General features: G+C 43.5%; 1 protein-coding gene across 1 annotated transcript in view; it reads right to left on the bottom strand.

Moving 5' to 3' along the window:
* Positions 1-318: 318 nt before the first annotated feature.
* The window catches only part of adamts16 (ADAM metallopeptidase with thrombospondin type 1 motif, 16), a gene marked incomplete at both ends in the record, with an annotated part of 48,237 nt that continues 32,484 nt past the window's right edge, over positions 319-16,071 (bottom strand). The window contains 12 exons of the mRNA XM_079227367.1: positions 319-434; positions 755-902; positions 1,092-1,307; positions 1,570-1,626; positions 1,828-2,016; positions 2,748-2,952; positions 12,314-12,440; positions 13,879-14,014; positions 14,191-14,435; positions 14,614-14,737; positions 15,052-15,182; positions 15,326-15,498. Coding sequence (XP_079083493.1) covers positions 319-434; positions 755-902; positions 1,092-1,307; positions 1,570-1,626; positions 1,828-2,016; positions 2,748-2,952; positions 12,314-12,440; positions 13,879-14,014; positions 14,191-14,435; positions 14,614-14,737; positions 15,052-15,182; positions 15,326-15,498 — 1,867 coding nt within the window. The remainder of the gene's footprint in view (positions 435-754; positions 903-1,091; positions 1,308-1,569; positions 1,627-1,827; positions 2,017-2,747; positions 2,953-12,313; positions 12,441-13,878; positions 14,015-14,190; positions 14,436-14,613; positions 14,738-15,051; positions 15,183-15,325; positions 15,499-16,071) is intronic.

The raw sequence follows: 16,071 nt of genomic DNA, 5'->3' as shown, positions 1-16,071 counted from the left end.
GATATGTCAGCCCTATGCTTTAATCAAGATTCCCATTTTGCTCGTTCCTCCTCATAACTCCCTCCTTTATATGTACTGTCCCGATTCCTTCCCTGTGTAGTGGATCAAGTTCTTGCATCCAGATGTCCGGCATCACAGGGAGAAGAAAGGCCACAAAAAAGTGACTTCCTTGCACTTTCCGTTGAAGCGTCACTTGTTTTCAGTGCCCGGCACACGCTTAAAGCAAAAAAACACTGTCTTTTCAAGCATGGATGTCAAATATAGTCTTTTGTCTATCTAATTACCTATCTGTCTGTGCCACAGAGTCCCTCCGTATGATTATAGGTTTGAATTTGAACATGATTGGCAGCACTGCTTTCCATAGAACTTGTGGTTGCAGACTCCATGCTGGGGCACCAGGTAACACCAGTTGAAGTAGTCCCTGCATGCAAGGTCTGTGAGGGGGGGAAAAAAACTCATGAAAGCTTGTTTCTATTGTGACAGGATATTGTGATAACTCTGCTTTGACTACACAGTAAATTTGTCAAAGTAAATTTGACTCATATTGAAAAAGAATGTAACTTAAGGACCCTTGGTGGGCGTGGTCGCACTGTTTTACTCCAATAGACGCTCCAAAATAATGAAATATTACTTCTTTAGAGGAAAATTATTGTAACTCCGGAAACATTACTCCCCTGTTTTTCCTGTGTACAGATTACAAGAGTTTGTATACAAGCATGAAAGTAGTACTGTGATCTGTCAGAGCTGCGGTTACCTTTCTTCTCAGGTTGCGGGCAGAAGTTGGTGTTGCAGGCCTGGGACATGGAGGGTTTCAGATGCAGGGCACAGCCAGGGGACGGCTTCCCTTGGACCAGGCATTGGACTGTCCTGGCCTGCACCCCCCCACCACACGTCACCGTGCACTGTGGAGTACAAAGACACAACACCTCCATGAAAGATAGCATGTTAACACACAACACATTCAATTCCTCCTCTCTTGTCGACCGCCAGGTGTTGATGCGCGTACAAAAGCTAGGGCTCATTACACGGCTAAGGAACTAGCTAAAGGCTAGCTAACTCAGCTAAGTGATCCCCCTCCAGGTTAAACGCACCTGAGACCAAGGAGACGAGTGCCACTCTGCTTGAGGCAGAGGTGCAGGGAGGGGTTGAGGTGGGTGGGGGACATGATGCATGCTCCACCGGTGGACCGGCGGCGTGGTGCGGACGGGACACTCAGCCGGGATGCAGGGCCTCTGGAGCACCACGGTGGGCTTGGGGACGTGGTGGCACTTCTTGGCAGCGAGCTCTCTGTACTTTCCAGCAGTGTCCTGCATTATGGAAACGAAAAATATTCACGTAAAGCAGAATATTCCATTGACACCCTCAAGAAAAGTATTATTTGCAATACAATCACGTAGCACTGCATGTATTAAATATACAAAGTACAGGAAAAAAAGTTAAACCTAAGTTATAACAAATCAGGATTTGAAGACGTGAGAATTTAAAGCAGTGTTTTGCCATTAAACTATTGTTTAAAGTTACTATTTTAATAAGTAGGAATCAATGTTTTGCAACACATGCAATACACACCTTCTCTGCACACTTGATGAAGCGTGCCTGAGAGCCACGGCCACATGTTACCGAACACTGGACATTCAAAGAAGGAGAGAAACCAAAGAAATGGACATTAGGACATTATGGACATTTTTTATTTAAACCTTTATTTCACCAAGAGAGTCCCATTGAGAGGGAGACCTGGCCAAGCCAGGCAGCACACTGCATTACTCATGCTGTAATCATTTTAGTTCTATAGTTTTTCATCAATCTTCATAACTAAACTCAAATTACCTCTTGCCACGTGGAGACAAACCATTGGACTTTGCGTTGTTTCTGGCAGCGTTTGATGAAACAGGATTCCTGACCGGCGGGTTTTGACGGGCCGGCACACAGACCGTCTGTGAGCGTCTGGGCCGCCGGGTCAGAGCTCGTACACAGAACCGTCCTCTTCTTCAGGCCGCTGCCACACTTACGAGAACACTGCCAAAGAAACAGAAACGTGATATTCATACATTTTGATATCCTTAAATGCTTTAATGCAACTTTCTCTTTATGGCTGGAAGATCACACACAACTTTCTCAAGTGCATTCATCATTTTAGAAGTAGCCTGAAAGAAAGGATTTGTCTACAAGATTTGTCAAGATGAGTGTCTATAAATTGTATAAAGCATTGAAACTTATTTAGCTTTATTTCCTTGGTACTTCCTTTGAGACGGTCCAACAAACCCTCCGATATTCATTCTGATCCTACACACACATCTGATGGCACGGCCTGAATAAATATCTTGAAAGTATTTCACCACATTCAAGAAACAAGGGGCTGTGACGCACTGCACCCCACAGAGGAAGTACACTGGACACCGTTTGTGGCAGGCAGTTAAGGACATGTTGGCTAAAATGACAGTTGAAAAAAAAGTTTAACAGGGAGACAAGTCAGCGCACAAACTGTATAGGAACTGGGAGGTCTCAGTGGGCACATTCATGCTTTAAAGCCACTGAGATCACTGTCGTAAAATGTGGTGAAGCCATCAAGGCTATGGGGTCCCTTAGCAACAGTGTGTAGAGGCAAATGTGCGACTTTGATGTTTCCCCCCCCAGCTGTGGATAAGAACTGCAGCGGCACGCCTCTGCTGACTTACATCGGCGTCAGCACATTGTAAAAACCGTAGATTCTCACATGACGTCGTCGACCGCTTTTCCCACAAGCCTACCTGCGACCACGGCCCGGCGGTCCAGACCGGTGGACAGCTGTGGGCGTTGCAGGCTTGCCTCCGAGCCGGAGTGGGCCGGGCGCAGTGCGAGTCGGCCGGGGCGTCCACGTTGGTCTGGCTGGTTCTCTGGACGCACTGGACCTGCCGCGTCTGCTCCCCTCCTCCACAGCTCCGGCTGCAGCCCCCCCACTCTCCTACAGACCAGCTGGGACAACACAACACAACAAGCAGAGCTCAATCACTGAGTCAGACAGGCCTGAGGGGGAATGCACAAATGACATGATAACTGGACAATGATAGCAACTAGAAGACTCCCTGTGTCAAATTAAAGCGACTTCTGCATGTTATTCTTCTTCAGAAATGGCATAGAGGGGACTGTAAAAGCCAAAATGATTGTATGTGGAACATCTTTTCAGTGTGACGTCTTTTCACAGAGAAGGTGAAGGTGGAAATAGGAGTATCCACCTCTGTGACTGACCACCAGTCCTTATATGTCCTTAATTCGTTGGACTGTTGCAGGCCCGAGTCTTTCGGGTTCTCATGGCTCACTGGCTTCGGAGCAAAACAGAACAGCCGAAACACACCAGGCTTTTAAACTGAAACTTAAACCCCCTCCTTGCCTAGACTCAGCCCTCATCCCCACTAAAACCTAAACATCATCACATATTTCTTTCATAACGACCTCCATTCGTAATGTACACTCCTAACAAATGCATATATTGGCACAACAAGGTGGCTTTTTTTTACCCAAGATAAATTCAGCATTCTTGCTATTGATTCATCTGAGACAGATCTGAGTGCTCAGTTCAGGACAGTATAGTTTATGTTATTTTTAGGGCCTTTTTTTTTTCTCAAAAAATGCACACAGGCAGATCACATGTCTAAGCGCCTAATCCCAGAGCCTCCTCTCTTCGCTGCATCTATCCAAAGTGAACCCAAACTCAAGGTGCAGGCAGCTCAATCCCTCATCACACACTCTGTCAACCCCGAGCTGACTCCGCTCCGATGTACCCACCCGGCCTCCGAGGATCGACCCCAAACCACCCCAAAACATCGCCGTCAGCACAAAGAGTTGTATATATTTACAGTCCAAACTTTATTTGTGGTAATTTGGTGCATCATTTGTTTGGAATGTTGTATAAGGAGGATGAGTAGAGTGTAGCTCTAAAGGGCATTGTACATGCACGATGCAATCTAAATAAATACGGATGGAGAAATTCCATCTGGTTCTATATATGTTATGACTTGTCAGGAGGAAGAGACACGCCGGAGTATCATCAAAGGAAGATTTGAGGGAGGATGAGCCAAACGGAGCGATGAAAACCTCCAATACTTTAAACATTTAACCAGAGTAATCAACATAAGCATGAAACACATTTAACACCATGACATGCTACATGTATTGGCCTCTTGGCGCCGAAATAGGAGCTAAATCCTTGTGGAGTTAATGGATACATAAATAAATGGAAGCAGACGAGCAACTAAAGTCACAGCAATATTTAGAGCCACCTCGTGTCTTTCATATTTGGACATATTAGAGAGAGAGAGAGAGAGGGGATTCAATACAACTCCTTCTTAATTTGTAGCTCTTCATAAATGTCAATACGTAAACTGTACAGGATCTCTATGATGTAACATACAAGCATGTAGCGGTTAGCTGATGTCTTCATTTAGGTTTATTATGGAAGAACATGTACCTACAACTTGCTACAGCATGACATCATACTTGCATACTTATTTCGGCTCTCAGATATCAGTTTCTGCAGGTTTTAATGGGGTAGATGATAACGCTGATATATTATAGCTTTAATTATCACTGAAGGACATTTACTTATATCATAGATTTATCACCTCAGTGACCCCATGGTATAATATACTGATGAATGCCATATCAAGTTGTACAGCACCTTGTGATCTTTGCCTTGGCTGTTAGGTGTTGGAGGATGAGTAAGCATCACACTCTCTGGACAGAGTGTCAGATAGCCTCTGTGGTCTAAGTGACGCTGTCTCGCTGCTCACCAGAGGCATTAAATAACTTCTGACCAGTGTTTATGGCTGTGCCACTGTGTGCGTGTTTGAGCTTTCCAGTGTGCATGACAGTGCGTGGGTGTTTCTCTGCTTATGTCAGTGTGCGTCCACGCCGTGCGAGAGAGTGATATCATACTCTAAATGTGAGCGGGAATCTGAAACCTTTTTTTTCTTTTCTTCCATGATGTAATGTCAGTTTCTGTCCAACTTGCAGACACAGCAAAATAAAGTAACCGCGGGGCCTCAGAATAGAATGAACTGCAGAGATGGACGGATGACCACAGATAGCTTGTCGAGTCTGGCCTGCATGTTTTGCACATGTTTCTTCTCTTCTCACAGTTGATGTGCGAGGAGGGCCCATGAGAAACATATGCACATGTATACTAGGACAATATGTTTCAGTTTAGAGCAACAAAAATGTTCAATACTTTAGTAGGCATTTAAAAAAAGGCACATCTGAAATCAGTTCTGGTTGATTAAACTATGAAATAGAACTCTAATATAGTGGGATACACAAATGAATATGATCATCAAAGACCCAAACACTGTAACTACAATACATGCATGTTATGAACGTTTCATATGAAATGGGAGACCTTTATATATCACACTACACTGCTGAAAATAACTGCAATCAGAGTGTGGCAAAGCATGGAAATAAAGCCTGCAGGCTTCGACTGCAGCAAACAGGAAAAAGACAGATGACCTAATATTATTACTGTGCACATTTTGTGTCTGTAACATGAGAACTGTTCTGCTTTAAATGGGACATTTCTGTCAGAGAGTATATGTTGTTACAAAGCTTGATGGGTCCTGAACCCACCAAGAATTCACACATCTGTGAGAATATGATACAATGCTGAATGAAAGAAGAATGTAATACATATCCGGATATTTAATCCCCTTGACAACTATTCATTTGTTAGAGATACAATCATGCTATACTAATAATGGACACTGATAAATAGATATGCAGTAGTCAGCATTAACGTTATGATTTTTACATAAAAATCCATCACTGTTATCATTGCCTTTCCTAAAAGTGCTTTGCTAGCATACAATATCTCTAAAAGCTCTATTTTACTGAGAGCTAAGTCTTGCATTTGACTAATTCATAGATTATCTGACAGTTGTGTAGTCATCAGTCCCCACACAAATATATAATGTACTCAAACACTCAACATCTGTCACATTACTGTTAACATCACACACACTAACCCTGACCCCAGAGCTAGTGGAGGAGAAAGGAGACGAGTGTGAACAGTGGTGAGATTACTTTACAGCCACCATTATCACCGCTTTCTCAAATGAGCGTAAACACACAAACCCATTAGTGAGTAAACGCTGATCGGGTGCTGTGTGTGTGTGTGTGTGTGTGTGTGTGTGTGTGTGTGTGTGACTTTGTAAGTTGTGAAGCAGGAGAAGGCAAGAGAGGGGAAAGCAAATGAGGGGGAAATAAGAAATATCAGAGAGGAGAATCAACATCTAAGCTTTAATTATAGGGGACTTTTATAAGACGCAGAGAGAGAGACAGTCTGTCAGACAGACAGACAGACAGACAGACAGACAGACAGACAGTCAGACAGACAGAGAGACGGAGTGTGTGTGTTTGTAATAAGGCTCCACAAATCCCCACTGAGAGATTGGAAGTGCTGCGACCTAAACACAACAAAGTTGAATGACAGCTATCCTTGGCTAGCTGCTTGGTGTGTGTGTGTGTGTGTGTGTGTGTGTGTGTGTGTGTGTGTGTGTGTGTGTGTGTGTGTGTGTGTGTGTGTGTGTGTGTGTGGAAGAACAGGGTTGGACAGGTCAGAGAGAAAAAAGAGACGTCACATCAAAGTGTCCAGGTCATTAGGGTTATGTTTACAGCGGAGCCGGAATAGGCTTTACAGCCAAGCTCTGCGCAGTGTGTGTGTGTGTGTGTGTGTGTGTATGTGTGTGTGACAGAAAGATCTCACACAGCTGACCTCAAAGGCTTTACCTCTGTGTGTGTGAGAGAGACAGAGGGAGATATAGTTAGATAGTGGGACAGAAAGAAATTGAGGGGGGTAAATGGAGAGAGATAAGTGGCGTGTGTGTGTGTGTGTGTGTGTGTGTGTGTGTGTGTGTGTGTGTGTGTGTGTGCGTCTGTCTGTGTGTTGAGGTTGAGGGGAAATGAAGCATCTGTTGTACCTCCAGTATCTTGAGAGATGAGTAAGCAGTTAAGTAGTGACTGAAACATGTGGAAGGGAAACATCACGTCTCATAATGACAGTGTGTGATCACACAATGTAAACGGGAAGAGAAAGCATCAATTGTTTGTCCTCTCTGCATGAAGCTGGTGTTGTTTGTTCTCTCTGCATGAAGATGGTGTTGTTTGTCCTCTCTGCATGAAGCTGGTGTTCTCCTCGCTGTATGCCCTCTCCTCTCCTCAAAGGTTTCCGGACTGCTCTACAATCCATTTACCAATAGGAGCATAATTCAATTTTCCAATGTAAGCGTGCCATAGAAACACAATACACTGCATGAACTGGGTTCACATGCATGTATGTATCGCGTTATATGCCCCTTTGTGTTATCTGATTTCGACAAGTGTATAATTCACAAACCTAGTTGAGATTCAGAGTCTTGTTTCAATATACTGCCATGTGTAGAGTGCATACAATTAGCTATTATAGCTCGATATAATAGCTATTATAGCTCTATATAATATATATATGACATATTTCATGGTGAAATATTATCTTTTACTGAACTTTTGATTCCAGAACCTTTTCAGTCATGACCCCTTTGGAGGCAGAATACATATCACGCTCCTCATTGACGAGTAAATGGATCGTCAATGAATAACAACACTGGGGAATCTAGTAACAAGATTGTTTACAGTAAATGAAAAATGCCAGTTTGGAAGTTTTTACTCACTCTATACTCGCAGTTTATTTATATTTTGGATTTAAATGCCCTGGGCATCGCTAGTTTGTCTCTTCTTCCACGTCAAAGGTCTTCGATGGCCGACGAGGGCAAACACACGACAATGACCCAACACATTTTCACTTGGAGAAATGTGCTCCAGCTTCAGAACAAAGCCATTTAAAGCACACATATGAATATCCAAAGAAAATGACGTGCTGCAAATGCAATTTTTTTTGATGCAGACCGACAACGGACGTTCTCCTCGAGGCTTAGCGCTAAGTGGAATAATTACATTTTAGATTTTGAAAGGAAAGAGGCGACATAAAAAAATGTACGTATTATTTTCTACACTTATCCTCTATTATAAAAGCTACATAAATCTATTCTTTTATCATACTGTAAAAGACCCAGTGGACAATCAGTGGTGAAGCTTTCTTTTAAGTTAAAATGTGTTTTCTTGATATAGTGATAAAGCAACTGACCCATCGTGTTGCTGTTACAGAGTCCATGGAAACAGCAATCACCCCAATACAACCCAATAGTTCAGGCTGTAGGTGGAGACTGTTGAGTGGGAGCCATCCTAACATAACATTTGGTGATCTCTTTCATCCAAAGTGCCTGACCACTCTATGAGTCCAGACATTTCTAGCCTGGGTGGGAACAATCTGTAAAACTGGCACTCATGCTCTCTGCTCTCTGCTTTCCTTGAATATGAGAGTAAAAACAAAGCAGGAATGACTGCACATAACACTGCACATTAGTACACATGTAGACAAAATGAACCACAACAATTTACATTTACTTAAAATGTCTGACCTTAGAAAGCTCTGGAGGGACATGACCTCCTTATCTGATGACATACTTATATATAAATATATATATAATTTATTTTCTGTCAACATGATCTCTACTTTATGTCAGTGAATATGATACATCTTTGTGGTCATCATGCATTCCTAGGATACCTGCTCCAAAACGGAGACACACGGAAAGCAAGACGGAAAATGAAGGCACAGACACTAAACAAAAAATCCCCTTTTGAACAGCTGTTAGTTGCTATAAAACATGAGATAGATGGAAATGTAACTGGGATTCCATGATTTCAGTGCTGCTTATATAATATTGGTGCCATGTTAAATTATATGTGTTTTCAGCAGGTTTTGGGACGGCACCAATGGACTGCAGATTAAGGAAGAGGTGACTTCACACGGAAGACGGCAGACTTCACAGAGAAGCATCCATTAGTGTTACTACAGTGTTACTGTGATGTGTTTCAGTGCAGTTTGAGACTTGGTGCTGCAGTGTTCATCGGGTGGGGCGTACGAGAGAAAAATGTTCCCCTTGGAAGTCTTGATGAGAGGGTGAGAGATTTGGGCTGTGAGTGAACTTCGTAGTAACCAAACACCATCACTGTTCCTCTCCTGCCCTGCCCTGTCTTCTCCCTGTGTGCGTGCATGCGTGTGTGTGTGTGTGTGTGTGTGTAGCAGCTACTCGTGGCTACATTATGGCAGCAACAACAGCGTCATGCACTTTACATGCGTGACAAAAACAAACCCTGCATCATATAATCTCTTAACGCTTAACACTTGATGTCATTTGCTCTTTGTCTGTTTCTGTCCAGTATTTTTTCATTTTGCTCCTCAAACATGGGAGGCAACTATATCATATTACATTGCAGGCATTTAGCAAACTCTATTATAGAAAGCAAGTCACAACATTAGAGGCCACGATGCCCGGGGGCAAAGATGAAACAAGGCCTTATTGTGCCTGTCTCTGGCTTGGCCTTCCAATATCGAGAACTATATCGAGACTTCTTATAATATTTTAAAAGGCTTGGCTTGGCCACAACGTAGCTAGACAGTTTTACATGCAGGGGACGAAGGCACAGTTGGACATACAACAACTGCATGTCTGGACATCCACATACAACACAGGTCTCAGCTTAACCACGTTCTGCTTATGAATCAAAGCACAACGAGTCATCAGTATCCACTTCATTTGCAAGAATCTGGCTGATATTTCAGAGTATGAGGGAATACCCAGAATAGAGTCACGGAGGAATTGACGCCTCAACAGCAGCTGTCAAAAGCCTCTAGATTAATGCTCTTGTTAATCCTTTGGAGAAAGGCATCTACTATACTCTCTAGTCCTCATAGAGCCTCTACACACACTCTGTTTTGGTTGTAGTCTATTTACTACTATGTTTTGTGCCATTTGCTAATGATTGCGGACAGTAAAATACCATATAAGCCATTACAAAGTGTAGAAAATTGACTGTTTGCTCCTAACGAACATTGTCCAATTGTAGCGTATAGCAACTTAGCAACTAACTAGGAGTTTGGTGTCATTTTCTAACCTCTTTAAAACCAAACAAAATGAAATGTGTTTGTCTGCTCTGTCGTAAGCTGCAATAGCAACCTTACACAGCGCTACTTGACTTAAAAAATAAATTAAAAAATTCAACATCAAATCGGATTTTCATCAAGACAATCTCCTCTCTCTTTAAAACCAACGTTATCCCAAGAGTGTATTTTCACTGAATTGTTTCCTGGCCAAAGTGTTACCCTTCGTGACACTGTCCAGAGCCGCACAGACGAGGGAGGGACATTTCCCCAGCGTGTGTCTCTACGTCTGTCTGTGTTCATACATGTCCGGCCTGTCAGCGAACACGCCACTCCCTATGATGTCCGCACCATCGGACCTTATTGATTGATGTTTCTCTGCCGTTGCTCTGTGTGTTAGGGGAACAGACGGTGAGCCAAGATCCCACAGAACCTCAAACCACAGAACCATTATTGGGTCTCGCTCAATCTCTCTCTCTCTCTCTCTCTGTCTGGTATCATCACACATCATGGAAAATGTGTCGATGCGACAGCGGTGACATTTAAACGCCCTCTTTCGCCACAGCATCCTGCATGGGAACCTCAACATATGATAACCAACTGCAAAAAAAAGACGAGCATCGGCAGGGTTTGGAGGAACCAACATGCCCCATCTCTTGAGTGAAGCAGTTCATTTTGTTCAAAAGTGATGTCTCTGCTGGGTCTTTATGGGGCCAGAGAACTGGTGTTGTTGGGTCCCACAGTGATGCTACATGTGAAAAGGTTTACAAGTCCTTGGCCTGCTGAGTTAAACAAACACAGAAGCTAACCGTTCCTGACAGTTGGTGAGGTATCACGCTGAACTAGACGAAGACACAAGGAGAATATCCACTGAAACTTCCCCCATGTGGAAGCCAAAATGCGAGTTATTTTTTATGACATGAGAGGAAATTGTCATCATCGTAGAACAGGTGCTCTACTGGGCCGGGGAAAGGGTGGAGGATGCAGCCAGCGCTGCCTGACACCCCTCATTCGCTCTATTATGAGGAGATGGTGTGGGAAGTCTGGAAGAGTTGACTCAACCAATAAACAGCTCTTTTTTGACACCGCGTGTCAAGAAATTACAGAACAGATGTGTAGGTGTTGTAGACCAATAACACATGGCGGCCGGGAGGAGCGAGGGAGGAGGAAGGGGGAAAAGGACAGAAGGTAGGAACACAAAAGAGGAAAGCCCCATATGGGGAAGTAGGATGATGCAGAAAGAAAAGACACAGACTAAAAGGATATACAGTCCACAAGAAAGTCTCTCTAAAGTATATACTGTATCTATCTATCTATTAAAGCGTGGTGAGCTTGGCAACTCTATCAACCTATTTGGCTGGTGGCCCCTAAAGCTGCCTCCTCCAAACATGAACATGCATGTACAGAATGTCAAGCGGCAACAGCCAACAATGTACCTGGCTGTCACATCGCCAACAGTACACAAAATAGACCTCACAGGCTATACGCCAATTTAACAATTGAATCATTGACATACCCCAAAGTCGAGAAGTTTGAATGGGCCAACAATTCTGTCTTTTCTTCCACCCAAAATGTCTGCACCGTTCAAATACCACTTTCTAATGACGTCCACAGTGAGAGCCAGAATATAGATGTATTTATGAGGTCATTCGCACACGGATTGTCGTTGACATCACTCGGGTATGAGCTGAATGAGTAGTGATGACATGGACTCTAATCTGAACAACAACAGTGGACAGCCATGCCAGCGGATTTGTGAGGCTGCACTTTGGCCCAGTGACTCTTGAGCTTAATGCTAATGACAGCATGTTAACATACTCACAATGACAATGCTAACGTGCCTATTTTGAGCAGGTATAATGTTCACCATGTTCGCAAACTCTGTTTAGCATGTAAGCATGCTAATATTAGCATGTACGCATGCTAATATTAGCTAATTAGCACTAACGCACACAGTTGAGGCTGTAAAAAACTCTGACAATCACCAAAGTGATTGCAATTTATCCAACAGTTGCTGAGATAGTTTAACAAAATGTCAACCATTGAAGAGGTATGATTCATCTTCTGGGGACCATGAATGCCTGCACACAAAGTTATGGCAGTCCGTTTAATAGCTGTTGAGCTATTTCATTCTGGACCACAGTGGCGGCCATTTTTAGAGCCATCACGGTAGCACGGCTAAAACAGAACCAATCACAACGGAGAGCCCTTTAACCCCTTAATCGGAGCAGATCTCTCTGCATCACCAACCATCACCACTGTGGCCAGCAAACACAACATACATGTGACGGACAGAAGTCTGACCTGGCGGGACATGGTTGGGTGTTGCAGGGCATCAGTCCAGTAGCCGGTCTTGATCTGAGATTGCAGTAGGATGTGTTCACTTGCACTCTCAAGTCTTTGTAGCATGCGGCCTTGGTGTTCATCTGACCTGCATGGGGGATGTTTAAATAATGTCAGGCACATCAGCGTGAAAGGAGAACGTCATTTTCATTTTGACCGACACTATTCCGTCCGCCACGACTATGAGATAACAGTAAAACAAAACACTCATATTTACGTTGATGGATTAAATAGTTACGGAGAGGGGTATTACAGATTATTGGCACTAGTGTTAATGAGCTAGCTGGCTCATTCTTGGCCTTGGAAACAGCAGTTTGACAAACAAGTTATTTGGAACATGACAGCATTGTTGGCTAAGTCTTTGGATGCTATTAAATGTTTGCACATAATAAACCTGCAATGTGAAACCTGTGTATTTAATGTTACAACATTTTACCTTGCGATATCTCCTCGTAGTTAAAGGAATGTTGATGGATTTGTAAACACGTATGTCTTTTCAGCACATCTGTGTGATGTGCAAAGAAACTTTTTGTCTCTGAAACATTTGAAAATAAATTCACTCTTTAAACAAATTAAATGACGAAATTAATGAATAAATACCCCGACTTTTGTTTTGGTACAAATGTAGATCTGAAAATCCACTTTTGATTTATGTGAAACATGAACCCCAGCTTTACAGATCAGCTGGTCGGTATTTGGCCTTGGGCTTGGTCAGTTAGTCAGTCACACTCTTTAATAACGCAAACGACCCCCAACCCGTCATGGCCTACAATCAGGACACAAAGAGGCGGAGCTGGTTAGGTTGGACCGCAACAGACCAGGGTGGGGAACTTTAACCTGCAGTGTCAATCAATAGGAACTCTACACTGGGAGCTTTGTTCAGACACACACACACACACACACACACACACACACACACGCACACACACACACAATCACCGTGCCAGGGTCCCCCCAGGTCATCACAACAAAGTTTTCATGTGTTTGTGTGTGCTCCTTTAATACTAGGCCTCAGGTGGGACAAAGGCCACTGGTCAAAGTCATGCATGTGTGTGCTTGTTCCCTTTAGCATATCTGTGTGTGTGTGTGTGTGTGTGTGTGTGTGTGTGTGTGTGTGTGTGTGTGTGTGTGTGTGTAATAGTAGGTCTCTAATAGAACAAGAAGAGGTCCCACCAGTCCCAAACAAGAGCTACTAATGAAGGGAATGCTCCCCTCTCCATTTAACCTGCAGCTAAAAGCCCTCTGACAGATCAGAGAGGTCAGACTGAGCTTTAGATGACAGCCAAGATTGAGGATCTGAAGGTGATCCGTTCATTTAATCTAAACAATGTACTTTTAAATAAGTTTAGTTTATTACAGCTACGTAACAAAAAGACACAAAAGCATTGTTAAGCAGAAGAACAGCTAACTGCAGAACAGATTTGATGTGACAAGGGAGATGCAAAGGACTATACCACACACAACATTTTCAGTGTGATTTGATAATGCAAATAAAAACTATTTTTATCAGTCATGCTTACACTTACCTCCGGCACAAGTAGCTGAGCATTGGGAGCGTATGATGGCCCATGTATAGTTGTGTTTGATGTGGTTCCTTCTCTCATCCGCTTTCTTTAGAGTGTATTCCCAACGTACACCTGGGTTCCTGCCCTGCAACAATATCTACAGGAGAGAGAATGTGGTAAGAGCATGTGTCAAAGTACAACAAAAAGTAGCCCAATTATATTATAGACCTACTTAGTGATGGGAAGTAAAGAAAGTATGTCGCACAGAGTTGCACCAATACGTGCATGAATTGATATATAAAATGTATGACATCAGTCAAAGGGATTCTTCACCTCTATGACTAGTGTCTCATTGGTGGGGCCGGTTGATATGAAGCTCTCTGGCCTGTTGTAGGGTCTCTTGTACTCAAAAATAGCTCCGGCGATGGGGTGTCGGCCCGGCCAGTCCACCGTCCAGTGCCCGTTCAGGTAGTAGCGCCTCTGGGTGTCCCTGACAGCCAGGTAGGAGCTGGACGTATTCAGCTCCATCACGCGGATACTCCGAGCTCCTGCTGGGATGGTTACCACCCCATAATACTCTGGGAAAGAGAACAAAATATGAAGCAACACACCGATATTGTAGCTGGGTTTAAGCTCTAGAATGACAAACGGCAGGGCAATCCAGTCGGGATAAAGAAACACATAATTAGCTTTTAAAATGTCTTCAGTGAAATCCCCAAAAGCCAATGAGGTGACCAATGAGCGACCCTGACTTACGGTTGGTATAGTGCTGCTTGCTGTACTGCCCTTTGTAGATCTTGCAGGTGGAGTTGTCTCCGCTACACAGCCCACAAGCATCAGGTCCAGCCGTGGAGCCCAAAACACGGTCACAGCCCACTTTCTGTGGGAGAAGAACATTGATTTAGTGAAGAAAGTAGATTATATAGCATGCAACGTACTATAAACTATTGTTAAAACAAGACTACCCTTTATGTGGTGACAATAGTCAACGTTTTATTTTTCATGACATTTAAAGTAGTAGTGAAACAGCACAACACGGGCGTCGATAGATGTTCTCCTGGTGCCAAATCCACAAGGGACTTCAACTATGACATCATCTTCAATAGAAATCGAGCACTGACTCCGAATGCTTTGAAATCACTCTTCAGGCAAAACCGTGTTACCGTCTCACTGCTGGACATTTGGAAGCATTACCTCACACAGTCCGTCGATGCAGACGTTAGTGCTGTCCCGTGAGCAGAGTGTCCCGTCCTTAACTTTGCTGGCCAGGGCAAAGAAGAAATCATATCCCTCAGCAAAGCAGTACAGCTTACATACATCTTGATCTGGAAGGAGGGAAGATAACCACAGGAGACACAGACAACAAGCAAACAGTTTACTAGCATGATATGGCTCGTTGGTAAAAGCCTCTCCCAAATTTTTCCCCCGCCATCATTTCCCCCATTTTTTTGAGGGACAGTTGTCTCACCGTCCACTCTGGTGTACGGCCTCCAGCTGTAGTACCACCCTCTGAACTGTTTGCCGTTGAACTCGGCACACTGCTGCGCTCTGTACTCGGCGGTGTCGGAGGGACAATCCTCAGTGTTGCACAGTTTGTAGGACCTGAAGGAGCCCTCACAGAACCTCCCCCCATATGCAGGTCTGCAAAGAAGGATTGAAAATGAAGATTTAAAGATTGAAATGACAAAGAAGAACATTGAATTTCATTGCAATTCTGTGCAATGGTTGCATATGCTTGCTCATGTATATATATATATATATATATATATATATATATATATATATATATATATATATATATATATATATATATATATATATGGCTGTGTGTGAGTGTGCCTTTTTGAAGGGTTCTCCAATCACAGGTGTATGTCCCCAGGCTATGTTCCTTAAAATCTCTTTCACGGGTCAATTACACCTTCTCTAAGCCCTCTAATCACATTCTCACTTATCTCTCGCTCGCTCTCAGATTCTCTTTTTATATTTCTGCATTTCATCTTTTGCTTTTTTAAATCCCTTCTCTGTCATCTCTCCTAGCCCCACCCCCCTTTCCCCTCCACCTTTCTCTCTCTCCTCATGCCTGTCTTTGTCTTCCTTACCTCCACCACCATCTCCCTCTCTTTCTCCTCAACACCCTCTGTCTAATTTAACCCGCCACTTGTCAGGATCTTGGCATGACATGATAGAGAGGAGGCCCCTCTACTGACGGGCAGA

This window comes from Taurulus bubalis (genome assembly GCF_910589615.1).
Source record: "Taurulus bubalis genome assembly, chromosome: 12".
Lineage (NCBI taxonomy): Eukaryota > Metazoa > Chordata > Actinopteri > Perciformes > Cottidae > Taurulus > Taurulus bubalis.
The sequence above is the reverse complement of the archived record's forward strand: the minus strand, read 5'-3'. Positions and strand labels throughout refer to the sequence as shown.